This window comes from Sciurus vulgaris (assembly GCF_902686455.1).
Source record: "Sciurus vulgaris genome assembly, chromosome: 3".
NCBI classification, from domain to species: Eukaryota; Metazoa; Chordata; class Mammalia; order Rodentia; family Sciuridae; genus Sciurus; species Sciurus vulgaris.
Window position 1 is genome coordinate 11,728,311 of NC_136463.1, and position 22,511 is coordinate 11,750,821.

The 22,511-nt window shown below is 44.2% G+C and overlaps 1 protein-coding gene across 1 annotated transcript in view; it reads left to right on the plus strand.

The window, feature by feature from the left end:
• The first annotated feature begins 5,926 nt into the window (after positions 1 to 5,926).
• Positions 5,927 to 22,511, plus strand: part of WIPI1 (WD repeat domain, phosphoinositide interacting 1) — a 28,222-nt gene continuing 11,637 nt past the window's right edge. Inside the window, exons 1-4 of the mRNA XM_079131994.1 lie at positions 5,927 to 6,095; positions 10,388 to 10,470; positions 11,783 to 11,952; positions 15,654 to 15,750. Of these exons, the coding sequence (XP_078988120.1) occupies positions 6,016 to 6,095; positions 10,388 to 10,470; positions 11,783 to 11,952; positions 15,654 to 15,750 (430 nt within the window). The 5' untranslated portion in view covers positions 5,927 to 6,015. The remainder of the gene's footprint in view (positions 6,096 to 10,387; positions 10,471 to 11,782; positions 11,953 to 15,653; positions 15,751 to 22,511) is intronic.

The window sequence follows — 22,511 nt, forward strand, 5'->3', positions numbered from 1 at the left end:
GTTCATGGAATTATTCTCTTAACCTCATGTTCCCACCACTCAGGTAGGCCTGTTCCCTGACCCCCAAAGGCCGAGTGTTTCTTCAGCACCACTTACCAGCTAACCCAGGCCCACCTGGGAGCACAGGGTAATCCTTTACTTAAAAAAAAAGCTAAGGATGTTTTTAAATACTCCTTGTGGTGCCCTTGGTGATTCTAAGCAGAGTTTTGATTTCCTTTTAAAAGCTGCAGCTCTCCACACCCCGCTTCTTATACTTGGTCTGCTGCGTTCTTGGCAGAATCTTGCCTCTCTGTCCCTATATTGAATGAGGTCCAGGTTAAGATGTAAATTGTATTTCTAGCCTTGAGCCACTGCAGTGTGAGAGGCAACATGGAACAGCAACCCGGGAATCCACAGGAAGGAACTGAGCACAAACTGCATCTCCATCACTAACCTTCCAAAACCTTCAGCACCTACCCAACATTCCTTGACCTTGGTCTATGCAGCTGCTTGAGGGGGATTAAAAATTCCTGGACTAGATAGATTTGTGAGCATTAGATGAAAAAAAAATGTCAAAGGCTTCTAACCAAGTTTTCTATACAGCTTTGCTTTTCATTTCCTGGGATCACCTAGAATTATACTCTTAAACTTAAGTCACGGCAAATGACTGAACCCCTCTCTTTATTCTTACCTGGTTTTGAAAGGCCCCAGGGAACAAATAGTCCATAACTGAGCCTCTCTGCCTTGTTCTGCTCACCTGGAAATCTACTGTTTTCATGAATGAGCATCAGCTGGTCTGGAAGCATATGTTGAAGAGAAGTATGGAAGCCAAGGTAAGGCAAATGAAAGGAGAGAATAAGGATAAAGACACAAGTTCACTTTTTAGTGAAATATCATCTTTTCTAACTCCTACAAGGAAGTACAGGAATGTTAGGAGGTGGGTGTTTGGGGCTCTCTTCCCCTTAGTTTTCAATCAATAACTCCAGAAGGAAAGGTTCCACTTGGGAGAGCCCATCACTGGATTGCAGGCTCACACAGACTGTGCCAAGGAACGAAATGAAAAAGATCCATTGTGCCTCTTGCTCAGCCAGAACTCTGCCCAGGGGACTTCCTGTTTGCCCAACAGCTGGAATCATCTCCTTCCCAGAAATCACCCTGCAGCCCCCCTCCTCCCTCCCACCCTGGAATGGTCGGACTCCTTGAGCTTTCTTCACGCTGTGACCCATCTCTCCCCCTCTTCCCATCTCCATCAGCCCCTAGCCCTTCCCAGGTCCCCCTTCTCCCAGGGCGCCCAGAGGCCGGTCCACTGTTTTCCAACTTTCTCAGGTCACATTCAGAGTGTGAAGCCGTCACAGAAGAGAAAAAGGAAATAATCTCCTGTGACTTGATTTTATAAAAATAGAATGGATTTTATAAAAAGAAGAGGACAGGAGTGGCATTTGTTCACCTAGTAGTTACTCTAATTATAGATGGTTGGGTGTCCCGGGCAACCATATTGGGTGACAGGAGGGTTGCGTCAGACAGGATGTCTCATTTCCAACTTCCCTGGTCGATGCCCTGTGCGTGCCCTCAGCAGCATTTTAAAATTACAACCTGATTGTTACCCAAATGGGAAGTCTTCCCATTAGTTGAGTTGTAGCCTGCAATTTTATATTACCAAAGATATTTAATTCCCAGGGACTGGCTTCATTCACCCAGATTTTAGTGACTATTTCCCTAGAAGTCATAGCCATTTTCTTATTCACAGAAATGGTAGCATTTAGGAGTTTCAACTGGAAGAGGAAGAAAAAGCTGGAATCTTATTCCCATTGTGCTTAAGTTGTATTTTTCTTTTCCAGAAACCCTCCCCCGTGTTTTTTTTTTTTTTTTTTTTTTTTTTTTGGCAGGAGGTGGGGTGCTAGGGATTGAACCTAGTGATTTACCACTGAGCCACATCTTCAGCCTTTTTAAATTTTCATTTTGAGACAGGGTCTCGGCTAAGCTTCTTATATCCTCATTAGGTTAGTGAGGCTGGCCTCAAACTTGCCATCCTCCTGCCTCAGCCTCACAAGTCACTGGGATTACAGCCGTGTATCACCATGCCGGGATTCCAATATCCTTAACTGTTGTTATTTTCCAGTGAAATTGCTGATACAAGCATGCAGATATCATAAGCCCGACACTCAGATTAGGAGTATCCTCTCCCATAAGGCCGAGAACTGGAACTTAAGAGAAAAGTTAGCCTGACAATGAAGTCACCACCTCTGATTTATTTGTACCCTTTTCCTTGGCTTTTTATACAAATGGACTTCTTGGAAGCATTTTATTTTTTTGAAGATAGAGTTCTTTGAACTGGCTGCCCTCACACAGGTCACTGACTGACTCTCCACAAGCCACACCCAGCCAGCTGACACATTTAGTTTGGCCCACATGGTGTTTTTGGGAAATAAGAATTGTTATCAACATTTTAAAAATTGACACAAAAACATATAGGTTTATACAAATACACAGATTTCTATAAGCATGGTTTATATTATAGACTTATATATTGTCTTAGGAAAAATAAAACCAGAGGAGGTAGCCCTGGGATGTCATTCACCCAGCAAACCACATACAAGGAGGGGTTATTCACAGGAAGGGTGGGGCTGGGAAGGTGACCAGTTTTCTCCCATGCTTATATCTCTAGGCCTGAACCTTAATTCTAGGGAATATTCAGTTTTGTTGCTACTGCACCATGGTGAATCTAAACACATCTTCCTAAAAAATTGCCCAAAGATCTGGTTTCTAAAATCAGCACAACAGGCTTCTTTCCAAAACATGAAATCAGTTTGAATTCTTCCATTTTCTTCCCTGCTATTCATCTTTCCCATCAGTCACCATGTCCTGCTGTTTAGTCCCTCAAAACCCCACTGAACCAGACAGTGGCTCACACCTGCGGCAGGAGGTTTGCAAGTTTGAGGTCAGCCTGGGCAATTTAGCAACACCCAGTCTCAAAATAAAAAATTAAAGGGTTGCGGGGCCAGCTCAGTAATAGAGCACTTGCTATATAGTATGCTGGAGGCCCTGGTTTCAATCCCCAGGACCATAACAAAAGCAAACAAACAAACAAAAACAAAAACAACAAAAAACTACTAAGCAAACAGTAGCCACCAGCTATATAAGCACTTAAAATGTGGCTAGCATAAACTGAGCTAACTGCAGTGAGAAATGCACACCAGATTTTAAACACTAGTTCTAAAAAAAGTAAAGAAAAATCTAACTCAATCATTTGATATTGATTGCCTACTGAAATTGAGGTAGGACAGAAGTGGAAAAAAGATAGACAAAGAGGAGATAAAAGGAAGTCAAAAGAGACTATACCTTTAATCCAAAAACTGCTGAAGTTGCTCCTCCCTTTCCTCCCCAAGCCCGTTCTCTGTCCCAGGCCTGTCATTCTTCAGGGCTGTCACTCCAAAATTTGGGGGAAATCTTCAAATCTTCATTCACAAAGTTACTGGAAATTCACCCACTTAACAAAAATTGCCCTGAGTACTCTTCATTATCCCACTAATACATGTAGTTTTAGAGTAGATTGGTCAAAGGGGATATAAAGCATGTAATAATGAGTACTTTCTTAGAAACCTATGATATATGGTACTTCCCAACATGATCAACTGATCAGAAAGTGGAGAAGACAGCAATCTAAGCATCCTGAGAGTCAACAGACCACCATAAACCATCCTGTGATCAGGCTAGTGTCACCCCCACGCACCTTGCTGTGCCCACCCCTCACCAAGTTTTTTTTGGAAGAAGATCCTGAGAACTCCAAAGCACCTTGCATTCTTAAGGTGGCCCTCTGTGAACTATTTCTTGATTTCCTAAGTAAACCACTGTGCCTCAATATCTGATGCATGCCACAATTCTCTGTCACATATGTCAAGGACCCTGCCATCCTAAGTTGAGATCCCTGTCTCCAAGACTTCCTCAGACCCCCTGTGGTGACCAAATGACATTTTCATCATACTGGGTTAAAAAATGTATTATTAAAATTAATTTGCCCACTTGTTACCTTTTAAAATGCATCTTCTAGAAAATATAGAGTGGCATATGGAGCTCAGAAGGGTGGATTATATTATCTTTCTATTGGACAATAGTGCCTCAAAACATCTCTTAAATTTTCCCTAAACTTTCTGGCCTTGCTATCATCAAATTAACCTTGTCTCTTCATGTACTTTCATTCCTTGAATGTTGCATCAGTCCCCTAAAAACTTCTAGACCTTCTCCCCCTTCTAATTTGTTCTGCACACCCTGGCCGAGTTTATCTGCCTAAGACACTGCTTTTATCATGAAGCACTCCTGCTCAAAAACTAACAGCAGCTTCCATCTCTACCCCCATAAATTCCAAACTCTTCATAGCAAACTGATAATAGCTTCCATTTTAAAACCTTATTTTTGTGCTTTATTTTATACCCTCAACTACCTAGCACCTGGCATGCCAGACTCGGTTTTCTAAATAGAACAGAAAGGACTGCAGTATTTGGCTGAGCTGGGAGAAGGGCACAGAATAACCTTTGATCTTAAAGACTACAAAGATGATGCAGCTATACCATCCAAACAGCAGTTCTGTTCACTTAGGATGTTCTATACAATACTTCACAGCTGGAAAAAGAGCCGTCGCCATCTGCATCTACAGAGGACTTTTTTTTTTTTTTTTTTAACACATCAATTGAGAAAAGAAACTATTACATTTGCATCTCAGAAAATCCACCAGAAATTCAACCAGAAAAACTTAGGTGATATAGTGCTCTTTGTTCATCCATAGGTCTAAAGTTCAAAACTATATATAATCTTGCCATAAATTGGGTAAATGTGAACTACACCAATCTAAAACGTTGAGCTATAACAATAATTAAACTCATTTCATCTTAAAAGTTGAAGACATGATTAAAAATTGGCCACGAATTATAAATCCAAGGCTGGCAGAAGTTGATTCACAAGATGTTTTAAGAGTAATTCCATAGCGCTGCAACACGTATTTAGCCTGGAGGAAAAAAAAAAAAAAATCCTTTCTCAGAATTCAGCTCGAATTACACGCGTTTCTAATTGTGCTATGTCTTCGAGACTTTATCCCTTTCCTAAACTACTGCATCGGGATACTTTCATTTTTGCAGCTACAAATCAGCTCTTGTTTTAAATACAGTTTAGCAAAGTCATTCCGCGCGCAGATCTTGAAAGAAAAATACACATTCTACAATCTATTGTTACATTTAGACTAATCGTTTGACCACTCAGGGCTTCAATTGCTTCCTGTATAAATTGGGCACAATTATATTTTCCACACAGGGTTCCATAGGAAGTCAACAAGATAATAAACACAATTAATGTAGTGCTTGGCATTGGTAAGAATTCTCAACCGCACGATAAGATGATTTCCTAAGTGCCTAGTCTAGCAGCCCTGTTGGGGGAACTCCTCTCAAAGTAGTTTAAGGACTCTACAAAAAGGGTGGGGCTTTGGCGTCTAACGCCGTCTACTAAATTCCGTAAGTTTAATAAGCAAAGAGTTACACATGACAGGGGTTTGGGTGGGGTGGGAAGCAGCGCGTCCGCCGGTCTCCGGGCGGCGGTCTGACGCAGATGCCGGACCGCAGCCAGCAGGTCCAGCCACAGCCGCGCTAGGTCTTGGCTGCTCGCTCCCTGCTGGGCGGCTCTGGCAATGAAAACACGACCACGTGGCCTGCAGCCTTTGCTTCACGCACATTCGACCAATGGAGAGCCGAGAGGCTGATTCGGGGACGGGTCTTCAGTGGAGCGGTCCCGCCCACCCTCGCCACGGATTGGTAGAGGGGGCGGAGCTCGCCCGCCGCGGCCTGGGCTTGTGGCCAATGGTGGCCGGCCGAGTTGCCCCGCCCTGTCAGCTGCTGGGTTCCGGAGACCAGTGGGCGGGGCGACCCGAGGGCGAGGCTATGGGCGGGGCGGGGCGGGGCGGGGCCGGAGCCCCGACCCGGGGAGCCGGCGCGGGCGGGCTGCTGAGGTGGCTGTCGCCGGCTCGGAGCTACGGCTTCCCGGGTCGAGCCCCCGATGGAGGCCGAGGCCGCGGACGTGCCCCCGGGCGGGGTCGAGGCGGCGCTCAGCTGCTTCTCTTTCAACCAAGACTGCACGTAAGCTGCGGCGCCAGCCCCTGCCAGGGAAGTGGGAAACAGAATATCGCGACCAAAGGGTGTTGTCCCAACGCAACTTGTGGCGAGAGAGGCGCGGGCTTGCCAGCCGAGAGGGCCTCGGCGGGACAGCCAGCGGTTGCATCGCAGGGGTCGTGTGCGCCCCTCCCTGGGCGGTGGCGTTTGATCCCACTGCGACCCCCCCCCCCCCCCCCCACTGCCAGCCGAGAGCCAGGAGGGGCTGGACGGGGTGAAGGGAGGAAGTTAGCAAAGGGCGGTGGACTGAGGGAGGCCACGGAGTATGGGGGTGGGGAGGACGGGGCAGTGGGAAAGCTAGTGACCAAGGTGTGGGGGCTGGGGGCCCTGAGAAGGAGGGGCAATATCCAAAACAAAGGAGATGGAAGGGGAGGGGAAAGTTGCAAGTTAACCCAAGACGGTGTGGTTAGGGCCCAGGAAGATGGGAGTACGGGAAAAACTTTCCCATTTGTCCTTGAGCATCTCAACGTGGCATTTGGGCAGGGCCTCAGACGAAGAGGCAGCCTATCCCTGCGGCGACGCTAGCCCCAGCTCAGGGCATCTTGCCTGGCCACTTTGGATGTAAGAAACCTTTCATTTCTCTGATTGTTTTTTCCCCTTGCCCACCCAGTCACGCAGAATCCCCTCTGGGAGTCCAGGGGTCCTTTCTTGGGCCCAGACTGCTTTCTCTCCCGGAAGCAGGAGCTCCAGCCTGTTGCTTTGGAGTGGATTTTTAATGTTTCACTTTGATGTTCACATTTGGACTTTGGTCACAGAACTGGGGATTACTGAATCTGCAGGGTTGTCTTAGAAGCAAACGCCTGTTTCTTTCCTTCTTTTCGTGGAAGCAGACCTGGGGACCATATGGAATAATCTCTTTGGAATGTGCACCCGGAGCATCAGACAGATCAGGCAGGGATGACCACTTCCCAGTTTCCCATTTCCTGCTGTACCAGTTTCTGTTGTGTTCCTTGTCCGGAGTCAGGGGACTGACTGAGCTATGCTAATATTGAACATTCAGTGGTGTAATTAAGACCATAGAGTACCATAAGCAGCCCTGGTTGTCTTTTCCTTTGTGCTTCTGTTTAAAAACACCCTGTACTGAACAATATGCCTTTGTTTGAAAAAACTGTATGTGTAATCAAGTTGCTTGACAGCATGATTAGATGAGTGCCTTTCAAGCTGGTTTTTTTGTTGTTTTTTTTTTTTTTTTGTACCACAACCCACAATAAAAATCACATATTACAACAACTCCCAATACCCATATAGTACAATATCCACAAATATCATGTGCCATACCCTCTGGTATTTTTCTGTCATTTTTTAAAAGCTGCTTGCAATCTACTGAACTGTTTTTAAGATCTGCACATAGGTTGAAACCCACATGATAGTACGGATAAAAATCTGAAGTTTTGCAAGAGACGTTTTGAAAGAGAATATGTCTGTTGAAATGCCTGGGTGGTGTTTTTCTTCTCAATTAAACATAGGTTAAGAAAGGCAATTAGTTTACTTCTAAGTAGTAAATATTCCAGATTCTGCATTGTGATAGTATTAGATTTGAAAAAAAGATATAATTCTTTGCTGCAGTTATTAAATAATTCCAGAGTAAGTCCCAGCTTTCTACAGCAATTGGATCCAAATGTTATTTTCAAAACTGTAGGGTGCTTTGAAAGTTCATTGTCTTAGTCCCTACTGTCAGTCCTCTTTTCTTGGATGAAGGCTCTGCTGGGCAGCTCTGTCTCACTATAAATAAAACTTCTTGTCACACAGTTACTTTGAGCCACGGAAGGTATGACATTGGATTTTAAAATAAGTCAAGCCCCTTTCTGAATACATTCAGATATATCAGTGTGTCTTTTTCTATAAATATAGGCTGAGTGTGGAGTTCAGTATGTCTGGAAAAGCTAGGTAAAGAGAAGCAATCCTTACCAGTGTCCTGTGTTCCAACTTTGTGCTTGGCCCTATGTTTCATACCTCGGATACATTTTTAAATTTGATGAATGATATATACTTGCCCTAAACTCCATTCCCATGAACAATGATAAGAATTTTGTTTCTCTGTTAACATGGTGCTTAGTGAAAATATTTTGAATTAGTGCATATATGTCATTGTCATTTATTTATATTAATTCAGAAGTTATCTGTCAAATAACAATTTTTCAGTATTAAAAAAAGAATTTTATTTCTATAGGAAGCTCTTATTTATAAGGTATAAGTTTGAATTCCTTGATTCAGAGTCTCTGTGGCCATTGAGCAAGCATTTAAAACATAAGAGTGATCACTTTGACATTTTCTTATGTATAAAATTATTCTGAACCAGACACAGTATCACATCCTTGTAGTCCCAGCTACTCCAGAGGTTGAAGCAGGAGGATCACTTGAGCCAACAAGTTTGAGACCAGCATGGCAAGACCATGTCTCAAAAATCAAAACAAGCAAAAATTCTTCAGTCCCAGGAGAAAGGCTTATGTTTTGAAACTTACTTTAAAAATTGCTAAATCTTTTGGTTAATTTTATAAGACTCTAGTTACAGTAATTTTTTTCCTTATAAGCTTTACAAACCTTAGCTTGCAAATTGTCTATATGTAGGTACAAAAACTTAAGTGAAGAGAATTTAACAACAGTAGTCACTAGAGAGTATGTTTTCAAGTTCTAAGACACTCCTCAGTTGCTTTTTTTGGTACTGGAGATTGAATCCAGGGGCACTTTACCATTGAGCTCCATCTCCCCCCTTTTTAATTTTTTATTATGAGATAGGGTATTCTTAAGTGCAGAGGCTGGCCACAAACCTGCAATCCTCCTGCCTCAGCCTCCTGAGCCCTGGGATTACAGGGGAGTGTCACTGGACCTGGCTCCTCACTTTTTTCCAGTTCTGTGTGTCTGAGGTTCTGGATACCAGCTCCCAGTTCTAACTGTACTACTGCCCTCCTGCGAATGTTCAGACACCATTTCAGCTACTCAACAGATGGGTGGCAGGAGGGCTAAAGGACAGAACCAGCTACCTTACTGATTAAAAGTTGACTGTAGTTACCTGTCCCTGTGTCTCAGGAAAGAACAGATGTTTGGATGGGAAAAAAAAATCTCCCCCCCACCACCCCGGGAAAAATCGTGTGACCTCTTTTTTAGAATGGGGAAACCAGAGCCTTGGCACCCAGTTTGTACATATCTTGTTTTAATGTATGTGTCCCTGGGAAGAAGGAGTCTCACCTTTGCATACATTTGTTTTAAATGGAGAAGTTGGACTAAGCCATTTTAAGGCCCATTTAAATTTTGACATCCCATCTACCCAGGGCAGAAGTACTCCAGGTCAGGCTGCTTATTCTGAGTTTGTTCTGTGCAAGGTTCCGGTCATCGATGAGATGCTGAGAGCAGAGTAGGAGGGAGCTGGGGGTGGACTCCCAGGAGCTGGGCAAAGCTGACCTGTTTTTTCTTGTCATGAGAGCAAGGAAATCTGGATTCATACTTGCTTTTATCCAGTGGTTGAAAATTGGAAAATTAAGAAAACTAGATTTTTTTTAGCCCACATTGAACCAGATAAGTGTTTAGTTTTCATTTTATTTGTTGGTTGTAATAATAGCTTTATGAAACATAGCACAAAGGAGAGTTCTCAAACCTGGCTGCATGTGAGTACTTGAAGTTAAAAAAAAAAAAAAAAATCTAGTTAAACTCCCCAATGGAGTTTACAAGTTTCTAAAGTACTTTATGTACTTTATCAGGGATATTTTTTTTGGAAACTGATGAAAGGAAGCATCTATCCAATTTTACCTACCAGTGACCAACTCTACTAGTCACATGTATTTCTATTTAAAATGCAAAACCAAAAATGTCATTAAAGGAAGAAAAAAATAATTTACTTCCTGATAAAGTGCTTCTCAAACAACAAGAAGACCCCTTAAATGTGTTTCAGGGAGAGCTGTTATGAATAGTCTTAAACATTCCATTTTTCCTGAACCTGCCAGCTGGGCAAACATCATGGCTGGTGAGTTTGATATTTTGTTTGATGACTGAGCTCAGGCAGTTTCTGTCACTTAACTGTTTCCTTTTACACACACACACACAGACACACAAACCCAGATTCATATGTATATATGGCTTTTGATCTTTTTCCTTTTACTGTACCTGCCTGCCACCGCATGCTTTGCCATTTAGGAAGTTCCTGGGAGATGGATATTTGCCTGCATCTTCTGAGCCTAGAGAGAAAGGGGTATCTCTTTTCAGATGGATCTGTGGTTGGAATACAGTACCTGTTGTCATTCCCACACTATCATTATCTTTCCCAGATCCCTAGCAATTGGAACCAAAGCTGGCTACAAGCTGTTTTCTTTGAGTTCTGTGGAGCAACTGGACCAAGTCCATGGAAGCAGTAAGTGTGTGAGAGAGAGGTGGGGGAGGGGGATTAAAGTCTCTCTAGACTTTAATCTTCAGTCTTCTGATTTTCACTCCCTTAATCATCAAACCTAAGGGGTCAGTATTTTTTAGACCTAAATATAAATCAGTGTCCACTTGCTTAAAAAAAAAAAAAAAAAAAGCACAAGGAAGCTCTTATTAAAATTTGGCCCTAGCTGAAGTAACATTTGCTTTCTTGATTAAGAAATCCTTCATTTGAAATCAAATTGCTGATACTTTTCCATATACTTATATGCACAGTCATCAATTTTTACAATTGTCAAACCAAAAGGTCACTTGTGACTTCTTGACATTTTTTGGCACTGCAGAATGTTGATACTATTCGATCAGGGTGGTAATTCATTTGCTTTTAATAAAGCAATACTCTCCTATGTACACATCCCATATTAGATGCTGAATTATTTCTAGTGAATATTAAAAATAATTCCGCTTAGAAATGTGATTCTGGTCTCCTCTGGGTAATACTGAATGCCATCGTAACAGTGAAGAATACAGAACTGTTGGGTTTCCTAGAAAGAAAATGGTTTAGTAAATAATATTTTGGGCTCCTAATTCATTTGTAAGAAGTTATTTTTATTTTTGTGAGTATTTTGCTCAGTATCTGCCTCATATTGTTCTAGCCCATGGGACTTGCCCAAGCACAAGCGAGGCACACGTATGACAAGATGGTCTCAGAAAGACATCGAGGCCTTACCTGTGGGTGCTCAAAGGTTACATACCTTCCTCCTGAGTACAGTAGTACTTTCCATAATACTCATGTTCAGATGGTCTTCAACAGGATGGGGATTCCAGAGAGGGACAGACAGCACAGAAAAATGGGGAGCGGGTACAGAATTAACTGTGTTACTGTCCCAGCCCCAAGAGTGGTGCCCCTCTAGCAGGACAAGAAGAATTCTGAATATAGGATCTCCCACCTGGATAATTACTCCCTCAGAATCTTCACAGGGCAAGGACAGATTGAGATGGTCCAAACCTCCGGAATGTACTTTACAGAGCAAACAGTGGCACCCGCGGGACTAGAGAGGTGATACCTCTGTGCACACAGTGTCTGACGTAGCTCCGGAGATCCTGAGTTTGTGTCTCAGTCTCTATGTCTTCGCTGTAGATATTTGCAAAGGACATCTGCCCTGGGGATAGTTAAACTCCCTGGTGGAGGTGGGTCATTGCAAACATGTGCTGACAGAGGGCACATCAGTGGACCCATGTACACTGTGCCCAGAGTAGTGAGCCATCCGTGAGAACATGCTGCCGCTTTCCCTCCCTCCCAGATGAAATCCCTGATGTCTACATTGTGGAACGCCTCTTCTCCAGCAGCCTGGTGGTGGTGGTCAGTCACACAAAACCACGGCAGATGAACGTGTACCACTTCAAGAAGGGCACAGAGATCTGTAATTACAGCTACTCCAGCAACATCTTGTCCATAAGACTGAACCGGCAGGTGAGTAGGCCAAGTTCCTCAGGCTTCTGCTCACTGAACAAAGGAAAAGACATCTTCAAAGAGGACTGTCTTTAAAACATACATGGCCAAAAAGCATTAGATGCAGGGGTACTTGACCACTGAGCCACACCTCCAACCCTGTTTTGTATTTTATTTAGCGACAGACTCTTACTGAGTTGCTTAATACCTTCCTCTTGCTGAGGCTGGCTTTGAACTCAAGATCTTCCTGTCTCAGCCTCCCAAGCCACTGGGATTACAGGCTAAAGAGCATTTTAACACACAGTCTGGGGTCATAGGGGGACAGTGTAGCACTAGCCATGTGCTAGTTTTAGTGACATGTCCTCCCTGGTCTTTACTGGCTCCTGAGTGTTGGACACAGGCTGGCTAGGTGCACCTTCCTCTGGGTGCAGGCTCCACCAGTAAAGATGGGTCAGATCTCCGGCTTGGGTCTGTCCAATGAGCCCACAGGGACCTTACACCAGAGAAGCAACTCTTCTGGTCTTGGCCCTAGATGGTGGCGTTCATCGCCGATGATGGTCATGCCTCTGAGGAGGAGGCGCCGGGTGGAGCCTGGTCCTCCTGGGTTAGTTCTGAAGCCAGTGTAACCACCCCTCCACCGCCATCTACCTGGGCTTTCCTGCTGGGCCAGCTTTTCAGTCTCCTGGCTTCCATTTTTCCTTCTCCAGCAAACCCTTCAAGATGTTTTCTTATAGTGTTTTCTTTGTCGAAGGATGGATTGTTCTCATCTCAGATATGTACTATATCCCCTTTAAAGTATAAATTCTTGTTAATTAGGATATTAAAAGATTTCCCTTGGAACTGACTTTCCTATGAGAGCAGGGGCCTTGGTATTTCAATTCACTGCTATAAGCCATGGAAGAACAGGGTTCATAAGTGTCTGTTTCCTGAAGGACTATTAAATAATTAAATAAAGAGACCCTCTGGGTGGGCCTGCAGAGCTATCTGTTAAGTACCCAAGAAAATGGAGACAGCGGTATTCACTAAGGACCATATTTTTTCGTTCTTTGCATCTATACTCTTAAGTGCTAGTTAATTTCCTTTTACAATGAGACAAATTAGGTGCTTTCCTAAGTTTCTGAGAAGGAAGGGGTTGTGGCTTTGAGCCGATCAGCTACTGTGATTGATTATCTTTCCACTGAAGTCCATAGGAAGGAGTGGGGTAGAAGGTGGCGTGAGAAATAAAGATGGGGACTTTTCAGGGAAGAGTAGTAGACGTGAAGAAGGAAAGAAGTCCAGGTCTCAACAAGGGAGGGAAGAGCAGTTTGTGAGTTTTCTACTTGAAGGCTTGTAAACAGAATTCTTGGCTCAAGTGCTTTCTCTGAGATCTGTTGGTAGCATGTTAAGTTTTATTGCAGAATTTTTATTTTTATTTTTGCACAGAGTAGTGGCCAGTATTTAAAGATTAAATGGTTGTTTTTTTGTTTGTTTGTTTGTTTGTTTTTTGGTTTTTTTTTTTTTTTGGCACCTATCTTTTTGAGACTGCTTAGTCAAATGTTCTGTAAAGACCAGGACCCTCAAATGGTATCTCCTGTATTTACTTGTTTGATTTCTTTCTTCCTCCCTGGTATTTTCATTAGCGAACGGGACAAGGAAGGTTTGTTCAAGTGTCTGCTAACCTTTAAGCACCAGCTCTGCTCAGTCAAGCACTTGTCAACTTCAGGTTCTCATTTCCCAACTTGAGGGGACAGGAACACACCCAGCACGAAGCTCAAAGAGAGCCAGACCCACCAGTCGCCCTTCCTTCAGCTTTTCTTCTCCTAAGAAAATGATTTGAAGCAGACCTGGAAAGTGTTTGTGGTTTGCTTTTCTTACAACTTCCAGGTTTGGAACTTAACTTTGGATTAGGCAATAGAGTGCTGCAGCCTCTCCTGGCCAGGTGGGGGTCCTGGGGCCCCGCAGAGACATCACCCAGGGGAATGCAAAGGGGGAAGGCAGTGCGTTGTGTCCCGTCCTGTCGTGGTCGGCCCACCCTGGCATCTTCAGGCACCGTCCCACAACACCAGGGGGAAATTAGAGATGTGCACACAAGTTACAAGGAAATAAAATCCCCATTTTCCTCTGAATATAAAGAAAAACATTCTTAGGAATTGTGATATGTTTCATTTTTATTTAATATTATTTTCCCCTTGAATTTAATTGGGAAGCATATTTTACAGAATAAAGACAGTAAACCAGATGTGTATTTAGATTCACAAACTTTTACAATTCTATGACCATCTGCTCCCTGCTATTCAACTACAGGTTGAGCAGACCCAAGCCTCTGAGGCTAAGTCAATGGTGCTTAAAGGTAAATTCTGTAAAATTTTCTTAATTTATAAAAAGAAGTAATTACTTATAAAACGTAGGAAAGTAGATGAAAGTCAGAATAACGGGGCTGGGCTGAAACAAGGCCGTGGTTCTGCCGAGACTGATTGAGTTCTGGTTGAGATGGTTAGGAATACAGTTACCAGGTCAGGCTCAACCTGGAAGGCGCTCTCACGCAGCCAAGATGTAGATGAAGACCAAGTGTCTCCTCCTCCCTCCCCTGCTTCTGTCTGCTTCTCTCCCTTTTTATTCTTGTCTTCAGCCAGCGTGGGGGTGACCTGAAATTCAGCTGAGTGGGACACAGAGCAGCTGGTGCTGTTGGAGCCCGTGGGAAAGGATGCAGATCAGATTGGGCACGCTCAGAGAGGGGCTGCCTGCTAGAGGCACATGTAGGAAGGGCCCTGCTGCCCTGGGGACCCCAGGCAGGGTGGGCAGAGCTGGAGGACTTAGAAACCTCAGGACAGAAATAACCAGAGAGTAGTATCACCCACTCCAGGCACCTGCTGGCAGAAGGCAGAGGAGGTCAGTCAGAGAGTAGATATTCATGGTGAAACACTAATATTTGTCATCAGTTTGAGACCCTGTTAAAGGTATTTTTACCTCTCAGACCTTAAGTAAAATAGAGGAAATTGTTTAAACTTTATTTTTCGGCTTGGTGAAAGTCAGCGGTCCCCATTTTTCTGAGCTGTGAAGAGCCTTCCTGGGAAAACAATCAGGCAGGCTTCTTTGGAGGAGAGCCTGCCTCCTTTTTGTAGTATTTTTAGGTAACTGACGTTCTTGGAATCAAAGGCACTTTGATGGTTGAACATCCCTGATCTGAAAATCCAAACTCTAAAATGCCTCTAAATCTGAAGTCTCTCACACTAGGGGTCGAACTTCACTGGCACATTCAAATTTTTGAAGTAGAGATACTCCACATGTATTTGGAGAGGGGTAAAATTTTGGTTATACAGAAAGTGCAAAGAAACCCTCATTTGTGTAAGGGGGAGAACTTTGTTATCATCCTGTCAAGTGGGGATAAGAATGGAGGTGGTTACTCAAAATTGAAAAAGGATTCTACTCAAATGTTCAGATATCCCTGTTCTAAAGATAAAGGGAAATACCAAAAGGAAGAAAGGAAGGAAAGAGAAAACTCAATTTCTAAATAAAGTTTCTTAGGATCTTGTATTTTAAGTTTCTGTTCAAGTGAATAATGTGTGTGTGCATGTGTGTGTAAATTCATAAACATAATCTTCAAAAGGCATCATCAAAATTCTTTCTCCTTTATGCACCGACTTGAGTTAGGACTCATAAGTAGGAGGAATGATTTGATTTGGATTTGGTGGGCCCTTTTCAAGGAATGGGTGTGGGAGACTGATGAGTCTGTGTGATTACAGAGGCTGCTGGTTTGCCTGGAGGAGTCCATTTATATCCACAACATTAAAGATATGAAGCTGTTGAAGACCCTCCTGGATATTCCTGCAAACCCAACAGGTGAGATCTAACAGTGGGACCAAAGCCCCCAGCTCACGGGCAGGCTCTTCTTTCCCAAGCCCTATTTTTACCTAGACTGGACACCTATGTACGGTGTATACTTCTGAAGTCTTAATGGTGTTTACCTTGAAGTTTCACCCTAATGGCTGCAGATTAAAATTGCGTAAGGCTGTGGATCTGCAGGAGGAGTGTGTGGCCTTCATTGCAGCCCAAAGGAAGCACCTTTCATCTGCGACCCGGTTAGCAAATAGGCCGAGGCATGTAAGGTAACACATAGGAGATTCCGCGTGCCTGGTGTTGAAAGGTGTTTACCCCCACGGTTTGTGGTCATTCATTGCAGAGTAGGTATAATAATTAGAGGCAGGTTTTGACACGGTGTCTATGTTTGACTAGGAGAAAGACAATCTGAACTGGAAAGAATGTATTTTATTACAATACAAAGAAAGGACTCTACTTGGGTGGTAGGCTAGGATATTGGACTTGACTAAATTCTCAGGCTTAAACACTGTTTAATACATTTAAGATCGGCAGTAATTAGGATTTGTTGGATTGAAAGAGCAGATGACAATATTCACAAATCTGTTGAGCTAGAAGTGAACAGAAAGAACCCATTCTTTGTGGGGTGGGAGTGGGGGAGAATCATCACCTGAGGGCAATCTGTATATCTTATGATTCAGGTTAATACTTATAAATTGTATTCCAATTTAGTACCATTAAGGGACTGCTTCCCTTTACTGTAGCTTCCTAATTCTTTGACTCTTGAGCAATTTCAAGATCGGTGTGGCTCCAGGACCTAGACTTTTTGAGCCTTAGGTTTCTTGTCTGTAACATGAGCTAACAAAAGCCATCCACAGCACCATGGGAGCCTTAAACAAGGCAGTAATTGCAAAAGCTTCCAGCACAGGGCCTGCCGTGCAGTGAATATTTACGGTGTTTCATTTCTCCTCTTCATTTCAGTTATGCATGGCCCTTTGCTGTTGACCTAGGGGTTGGGGGTGGGGGCGCTCAGGGCCTCACAGAGGCTAAGCATGTGCTTTACCACTGAGCAGCACCCCCGGCCCCTTTATAACGTTGAGGCTGTTTTAAAGTTCTGTGAGATAATGACTTTGAAGCATAGTTCACAGAAGGGGAGGAGAGGTTGTGGTGGTTGGTTTTAGGAATGAAGGACTGAAACAGATGGAAAAGTGTTTATTGCAGATGTTCTGCACCAGTAGGTACCAGCGGGGCCGATGTGGCACCTGCTCACTAGGAACCCAAACCCTAGCAGGCACTAGTTCTGACAACCTGTTCCAGAGCAGTATGAGACAGGGCCCTCGTGGCCTTCGGTGTTTAACTGTGGGGTGTGGCAGCAGAAGGGAAGATGTGCTCTACGTGGCAGGAAAGGCTCCCCGGTCGGAGTGGAGCTCCCAGAAGGGGTGGCTGGAGCTGGCCTTGAGGGATGTGCTCTCAGTTTCTTTGATGAGCCGTAAGTTGGGCACAGGCAATCCACTTCCTCCCTCCCACCTGTCCCCACCTGACTGTTCAGGCTGGAAGCGGGGCTCCTTCAGCACAGAGGCATGTCCCCCTGGGGGAAGTGCCTCTCCATTTGCTCCTATTTTTAATCAAATGTACATCATGTGTCACTTAACGATGGGGATGTGTTCTGAGGAAAGTGCCACTGGGTGAGTCCGACGTTGCGCAGGCACCGGAGAGCGCACCTGCACGCGCCTGCACAGTGCGGCCCACACACACCGGCCGTGTGGTGCGCCAAGGCGTACGTGGACGTCAAGGGCAGCAAAACCCTTACACGTGCACCACTGTAGATGTTTCTCATAAGCTCAGAAAACTGGTTGGTTGCCTTACGTTTTGCAGTGAGGCAAAAACCGGGGGGGGGGGGGGGGGGGGGGAGGGGGGGTTTTAAAAGTGTGTGGTTATTTGTGTTTCTTGTTAGAGAGAATTTGCTTATAAGGGGAATAATTTTTACCTTAGGAAAAATTAAAAGCCATCGGAGGCATTTTCTTGATTTTGAATAAACATTATAAAAGGAACCTGGCATAGAGAAGCATTTCCTCCTGAAAGACCAGGCTCAGGTCGACCGAAGTGTGTCCTTTTATACCTCTGTTGTTCCCTGGACCAAGACCTTTTCCAATCCCAAATTGGTAATTATCACCTCGGCTCCTACAGAGCTCCCTTCCTACTTCAGTAAAATGAGATGATCATTTTTAGCCCACAGAGTGACGTGGGGAAGATTAACTGAGGTCATGTGTGACAGAGCCAAGGCAAGTGGCCTGTCCACATGGGCGGTCATCTAGGCTGTCTCGCTGTCCCCCCTCGTCCCATAGGGCCAGCCCCATGAAGGCCACATCTTCAGTGACCTGACCAGTTCCTCCCTTGGGAACCTTTAAAGGTTTGAGAGCCATCAAAATCCTGAGTCTAAAATCCTCAGAGGCCGAGAGTCCCCTTTATGTTCTCATTCCCCAGTTTATTTTTTGAATAAGAAGATGAGATGGAAAATCTGGCTCTCCATTTGTGAATCCTTACTGGGTACACAAGGAGCCCAGAATCATGGAGTAATTAGCTTGAGCACACAAATTCTGCCTGTATTTCGCTCTAGTGAACTACAGTTCAGTTAGATATGCAGAGTTCCCCGCTTGCTTCATGCTCAGTATCTAGCAAGCCTGTAAATTTCCTTCCTCTGTCTGTGCTTGTGTCATGTCCATTCCTGTTGTGTCAAAGATTGCAGGCTGTTTCCTTTAAAGAGTTTGTCCAGACAGGGCTCGAAGTTAATTTCCTGCTAGCACAGCAGTCTGTACCCTAAGCAGTCAGAGGTGGAAATCTCCATGAAAATCCTGCCAACTGTAGAACTCAGGGATGAGAAAGTCACAAAACTGACCACCTTTGCCAGAACGTCAGAGGGAGGCTTCGCTGTCACACAGCAACACGATCTATAGATCAGAGCCGGGGTTCATTCCCTAGCAAGTCCACTTTCTGCCAATGATTACGCAGTAGTGTTAAGAGCTCCCTTTTGAGCATAGAATGTATGCAGTGCACAGATTTCTCTCCTTTCTATTTTTGGAAATTGGAAAGCATTTGTGTGTGTGCGTTCCTATGTGGTGCTAGGGATTCAACCCAGGGTCTCATGCATGCTAAGCACACACTGTACCACTGAGCTACATCCCCAGCCCCGAAAAGTATCTTCTGAGACATTAATCAACACAGAGGGAATTGCATTTTATAAGTGAGTTCCCTCTGAGTCGCCAAAGTTTGACATGTAATACCGTAAATACCAGGGCGAGAATGAGTGACGATCACAGGGCTGCCTTCTAATTCCAGTCTGCGATGCCATTGATTCTGAAATTGATAGCAGGCCCTTCTTTTCCAGCTGTGGAAAAATTATAGCCAAACGATTTCAGTGAAATGACAGCTGACAATGATTTATAAAAATATGTGTCAAGTCTAAAGCAAGTCAAAAGCCACAGCAAAACCTCACCCACACATAGAAAAACAACTAGAAGAAAATGTGTCCACATGCCGAGAGGAGCCTGAGTTTTAGAATCGTGGATGATTTTTTTTTCCCTCTTTCTGGGCATGGCAAATTTGCCACACCATCACTTTTCTATTATAAAATAATATGGAAGAAATAGCCCCTTTTCTTTCTAAAAAAGGCTTTGTGTGACACTTGTGACAAAAACAGAAGACTGAAGTGTGGTAATGGCTGGGCCTGAAGCAAGTCTGCCCGCTTGCCTTGGGTGCTTCTCAAGATAGTAAAGGCACCCGTGTCACCAGCTGGAACTTTCTGAAACTTGGACCACAGGAAATGGAAGAGGCTCCCGTTAAGCATTTCTGGGGACCTTCATTAAGCCTGCAAAGCTCTGTGAGCAGGATCCTTCTAATTTCAAATAGGTTGGCAGAGATGCAAGCCCACAGGCACAGCTGTCAAGCAGGTGGTTCGTGTCAGAATGTACTTTCCCTAGCTGTTATCCTTTGTCCCTTTCTTAAATGCTAACAAGAAAGCGACAAAGGATGTCCCTCATCTAGCATCACCTCATTCTATACTTGTTCATCTCATTCTACAGCAAGTTCAAAGTCACCTAAAAATGCTTAAGCCTTTCTTCCTTTCTGGGATATTTATATCCTAACCTGAAGCTCTGAAGGACAGCCGGAAGTGTTTGTCCAAGTCTTCTGTTCTGTCCTAGCTCTCACTGCCACAAGGTCCTGCTCCCTGTTTTGAGGGAGGAAGTAAATAAATGAAGGTTTAGCACCATGGAGTGTTAAAGCTGGGAAGACCTTGATCAGTGGAGCCCCCTCATCTCAGAAAGGAAACAGACCTGAATGACCCATAAATGCCTCCCCCAAGTCGCATGCTCAGCACAAAGGTGTCAGGATTCGCATCTTCAGCCTGTCTCTGCTGGATCAATATTTTGATAACACCTCCTTTTTCTTAAACAATGACAACAACAAGAACAAAAAACTGGGCCAGGGGTGCAGCTCAGTGGTAGAGCACTTGCCTAACGTGCAAGGCCTGGGTTCCAAACCCAGTACTGGGGGGAGCAAAAGAGGTTAAAAAAAAAAAAAAACTGAGATATGATCACATGTTATGGAATTTGTCCATTTCAAGTACATGATTCAATAGCTTTTAGCATATTCATAGAATTGTGTGACCACTATCACAATTAATTGTAGAACATTTTCATTACCCCCCAAAAGAAACCCTGTACCTCTGAGCTCTCACCCTGCATTCCCCCAGCCGTAGGCAACCCCCATTTACTTTCCGTCCCTACAGATTTACCTGTCCTGGACATGTCATGTCTGCAGCTTCAGACAGTATGTGGTCTTTTGTGAATGGCTCCTATCTCTTTAGCATGGTTCCTCCTGGGTGTGTGTGTGTGTGTGTGTGTGTGTATATATATATATATATATATATATATATATATATATATATATGTAGAATTTCCCGGTCACATGATAACCCCATGCTCAACTTTTGAGGAACTGCCAGGCTGCTTTCCAAAGCACTGCCCCAGGTTACAAGCAATGTACAAGCTTGCAGTTTCTCCCTCTCCTTGCCAGCATTTATTATGTCTCTTTGATTCTAGCCATCCTGGTGGATGGGAAATGGTAGTAACTCTTTGCAACTTTAACTCTGCTTTTTTCAAACGCGTACCCAGAAGCCCTCAGTTGTCCCCACTGCAACTGTGGGACCTTGAAGTCTTGGGTGTGGTGCTGGGTCCTTCCAGGGTTGCCGCATTCTATCCCAGCCTCTCTTCTGTTGCTCCTCCAGGAATCCAGAGGCACCCTGGCCCTGGGAGGCAGGGAGGGAAGGCAGGCAGGAGATGGTGCTGATTCCATAGGGCCAGGCTTCTTTCCACCTGCCTAGCTGTTCTTGAAATTACCTTGGTTTTGCAGTGAACGCAGAGAGGGTGGGGAATTGGGGTGCCCAGAGCAAAACTGGAAAGGCGTGCATGGCCTCCTGTAAGACCAGGGCCAGGAGTGACCTTGTGCAAGGGGTTGCAGCGGTGCCAGACACGCAGTTAAGGGTGCCAGGGCCCAGCCACTCTCTGCCTGCATTCTGCAGGACAAGTGATAAGACCGTGGCCCTGGCTGCATACACAGCAAAGCCAGAGCGGGAAACGTGACCTCGATTCCAATTCTTAACATTTTTTTTTTTTTTCTCTGCCTTCCTCCCCTGGTAAGGAGTTTTCCAGCCTGATCTAAAGTTTTTCTTATACTTCTATAAGAAGTCCACTTAACATACTAACTTGTTTCAGCTCCCTGTTTTTTAAATTTATTTTAAAAGATGTCTCCCTTGCATAACCTAATTGATGTTCCTATTCTGGCGATGCTTTGGTTCTCTGGAATCCCTTCAATTCACTCCTATCATGTACAACTCTGTTAATTGATTTGTGTGTGTGTGTGTGTGTGATGGGGATGGAAATGTAGCTCAGTGGTAGAGCATTTGCCTAGCATGAGAGAGACCTTGGGTTTAATTGATCCCCAGACTCATAAAATAAGTAAATAAATAAATGTTGTAAAAAGTCTTTATTTAATGAAGACATTGTGTCCATCTACAACTAAAAAAATATTTTTTAAAAAGTCTTCATTTAAATGCTCTTGGGACTCACCCCACCCCTTGAATCCTCTTGTAAATAAAAATGATTTATGTAGCTTCACAGTTCAATTGGCTATTGACACTTCCAGAAGATTGCCGGAGTGTCCTGAATCCAGAATGGCCTGTTTTTGGTTTGCTTCCAAAGTGAGGCACCATCTTTACACAGACTCAGAGCTCTGGTGAACTGCCACCCCTGCAGGCACCGTGTCCCTTATCAAGGTGGGACATTCAGCTCAGAAACAGGCAATTTCTACGTAGGCCCTTTGCCTCTCCTGTCCTCAAACTTGAAATTCCTGGCCCACTGTATTTAATCACTTGCAGAGAGGCTCACACATGCTGACCTTTCGTAATAGAAAGTTCTATTTCGGTTATGACTAAATTCTCATGCAGCCCCAGAGGGTAATGGAATTGGTAGAGAAGTTGATGTTTTTCAGAGCCCTGGGGTAAGAAAATGTGAAGAAGAGCATTTTTAATATCCTGCATTCTGATTAGTTAGCTGTGGAGGGGACATGGACAGCATTAAATTAGGAGCTTCTCCTCTGTGAATTCTTTCTTGGAATCCTTTGATCAGAATAATCCATGGAAAGTGAATGTCTCCACGCCACTCCTCCCTCACCAGTAGGTGGCACCCTAGTTGTGCCATTTTCTGGGGCCCTTTTGGAGCACACCGTGT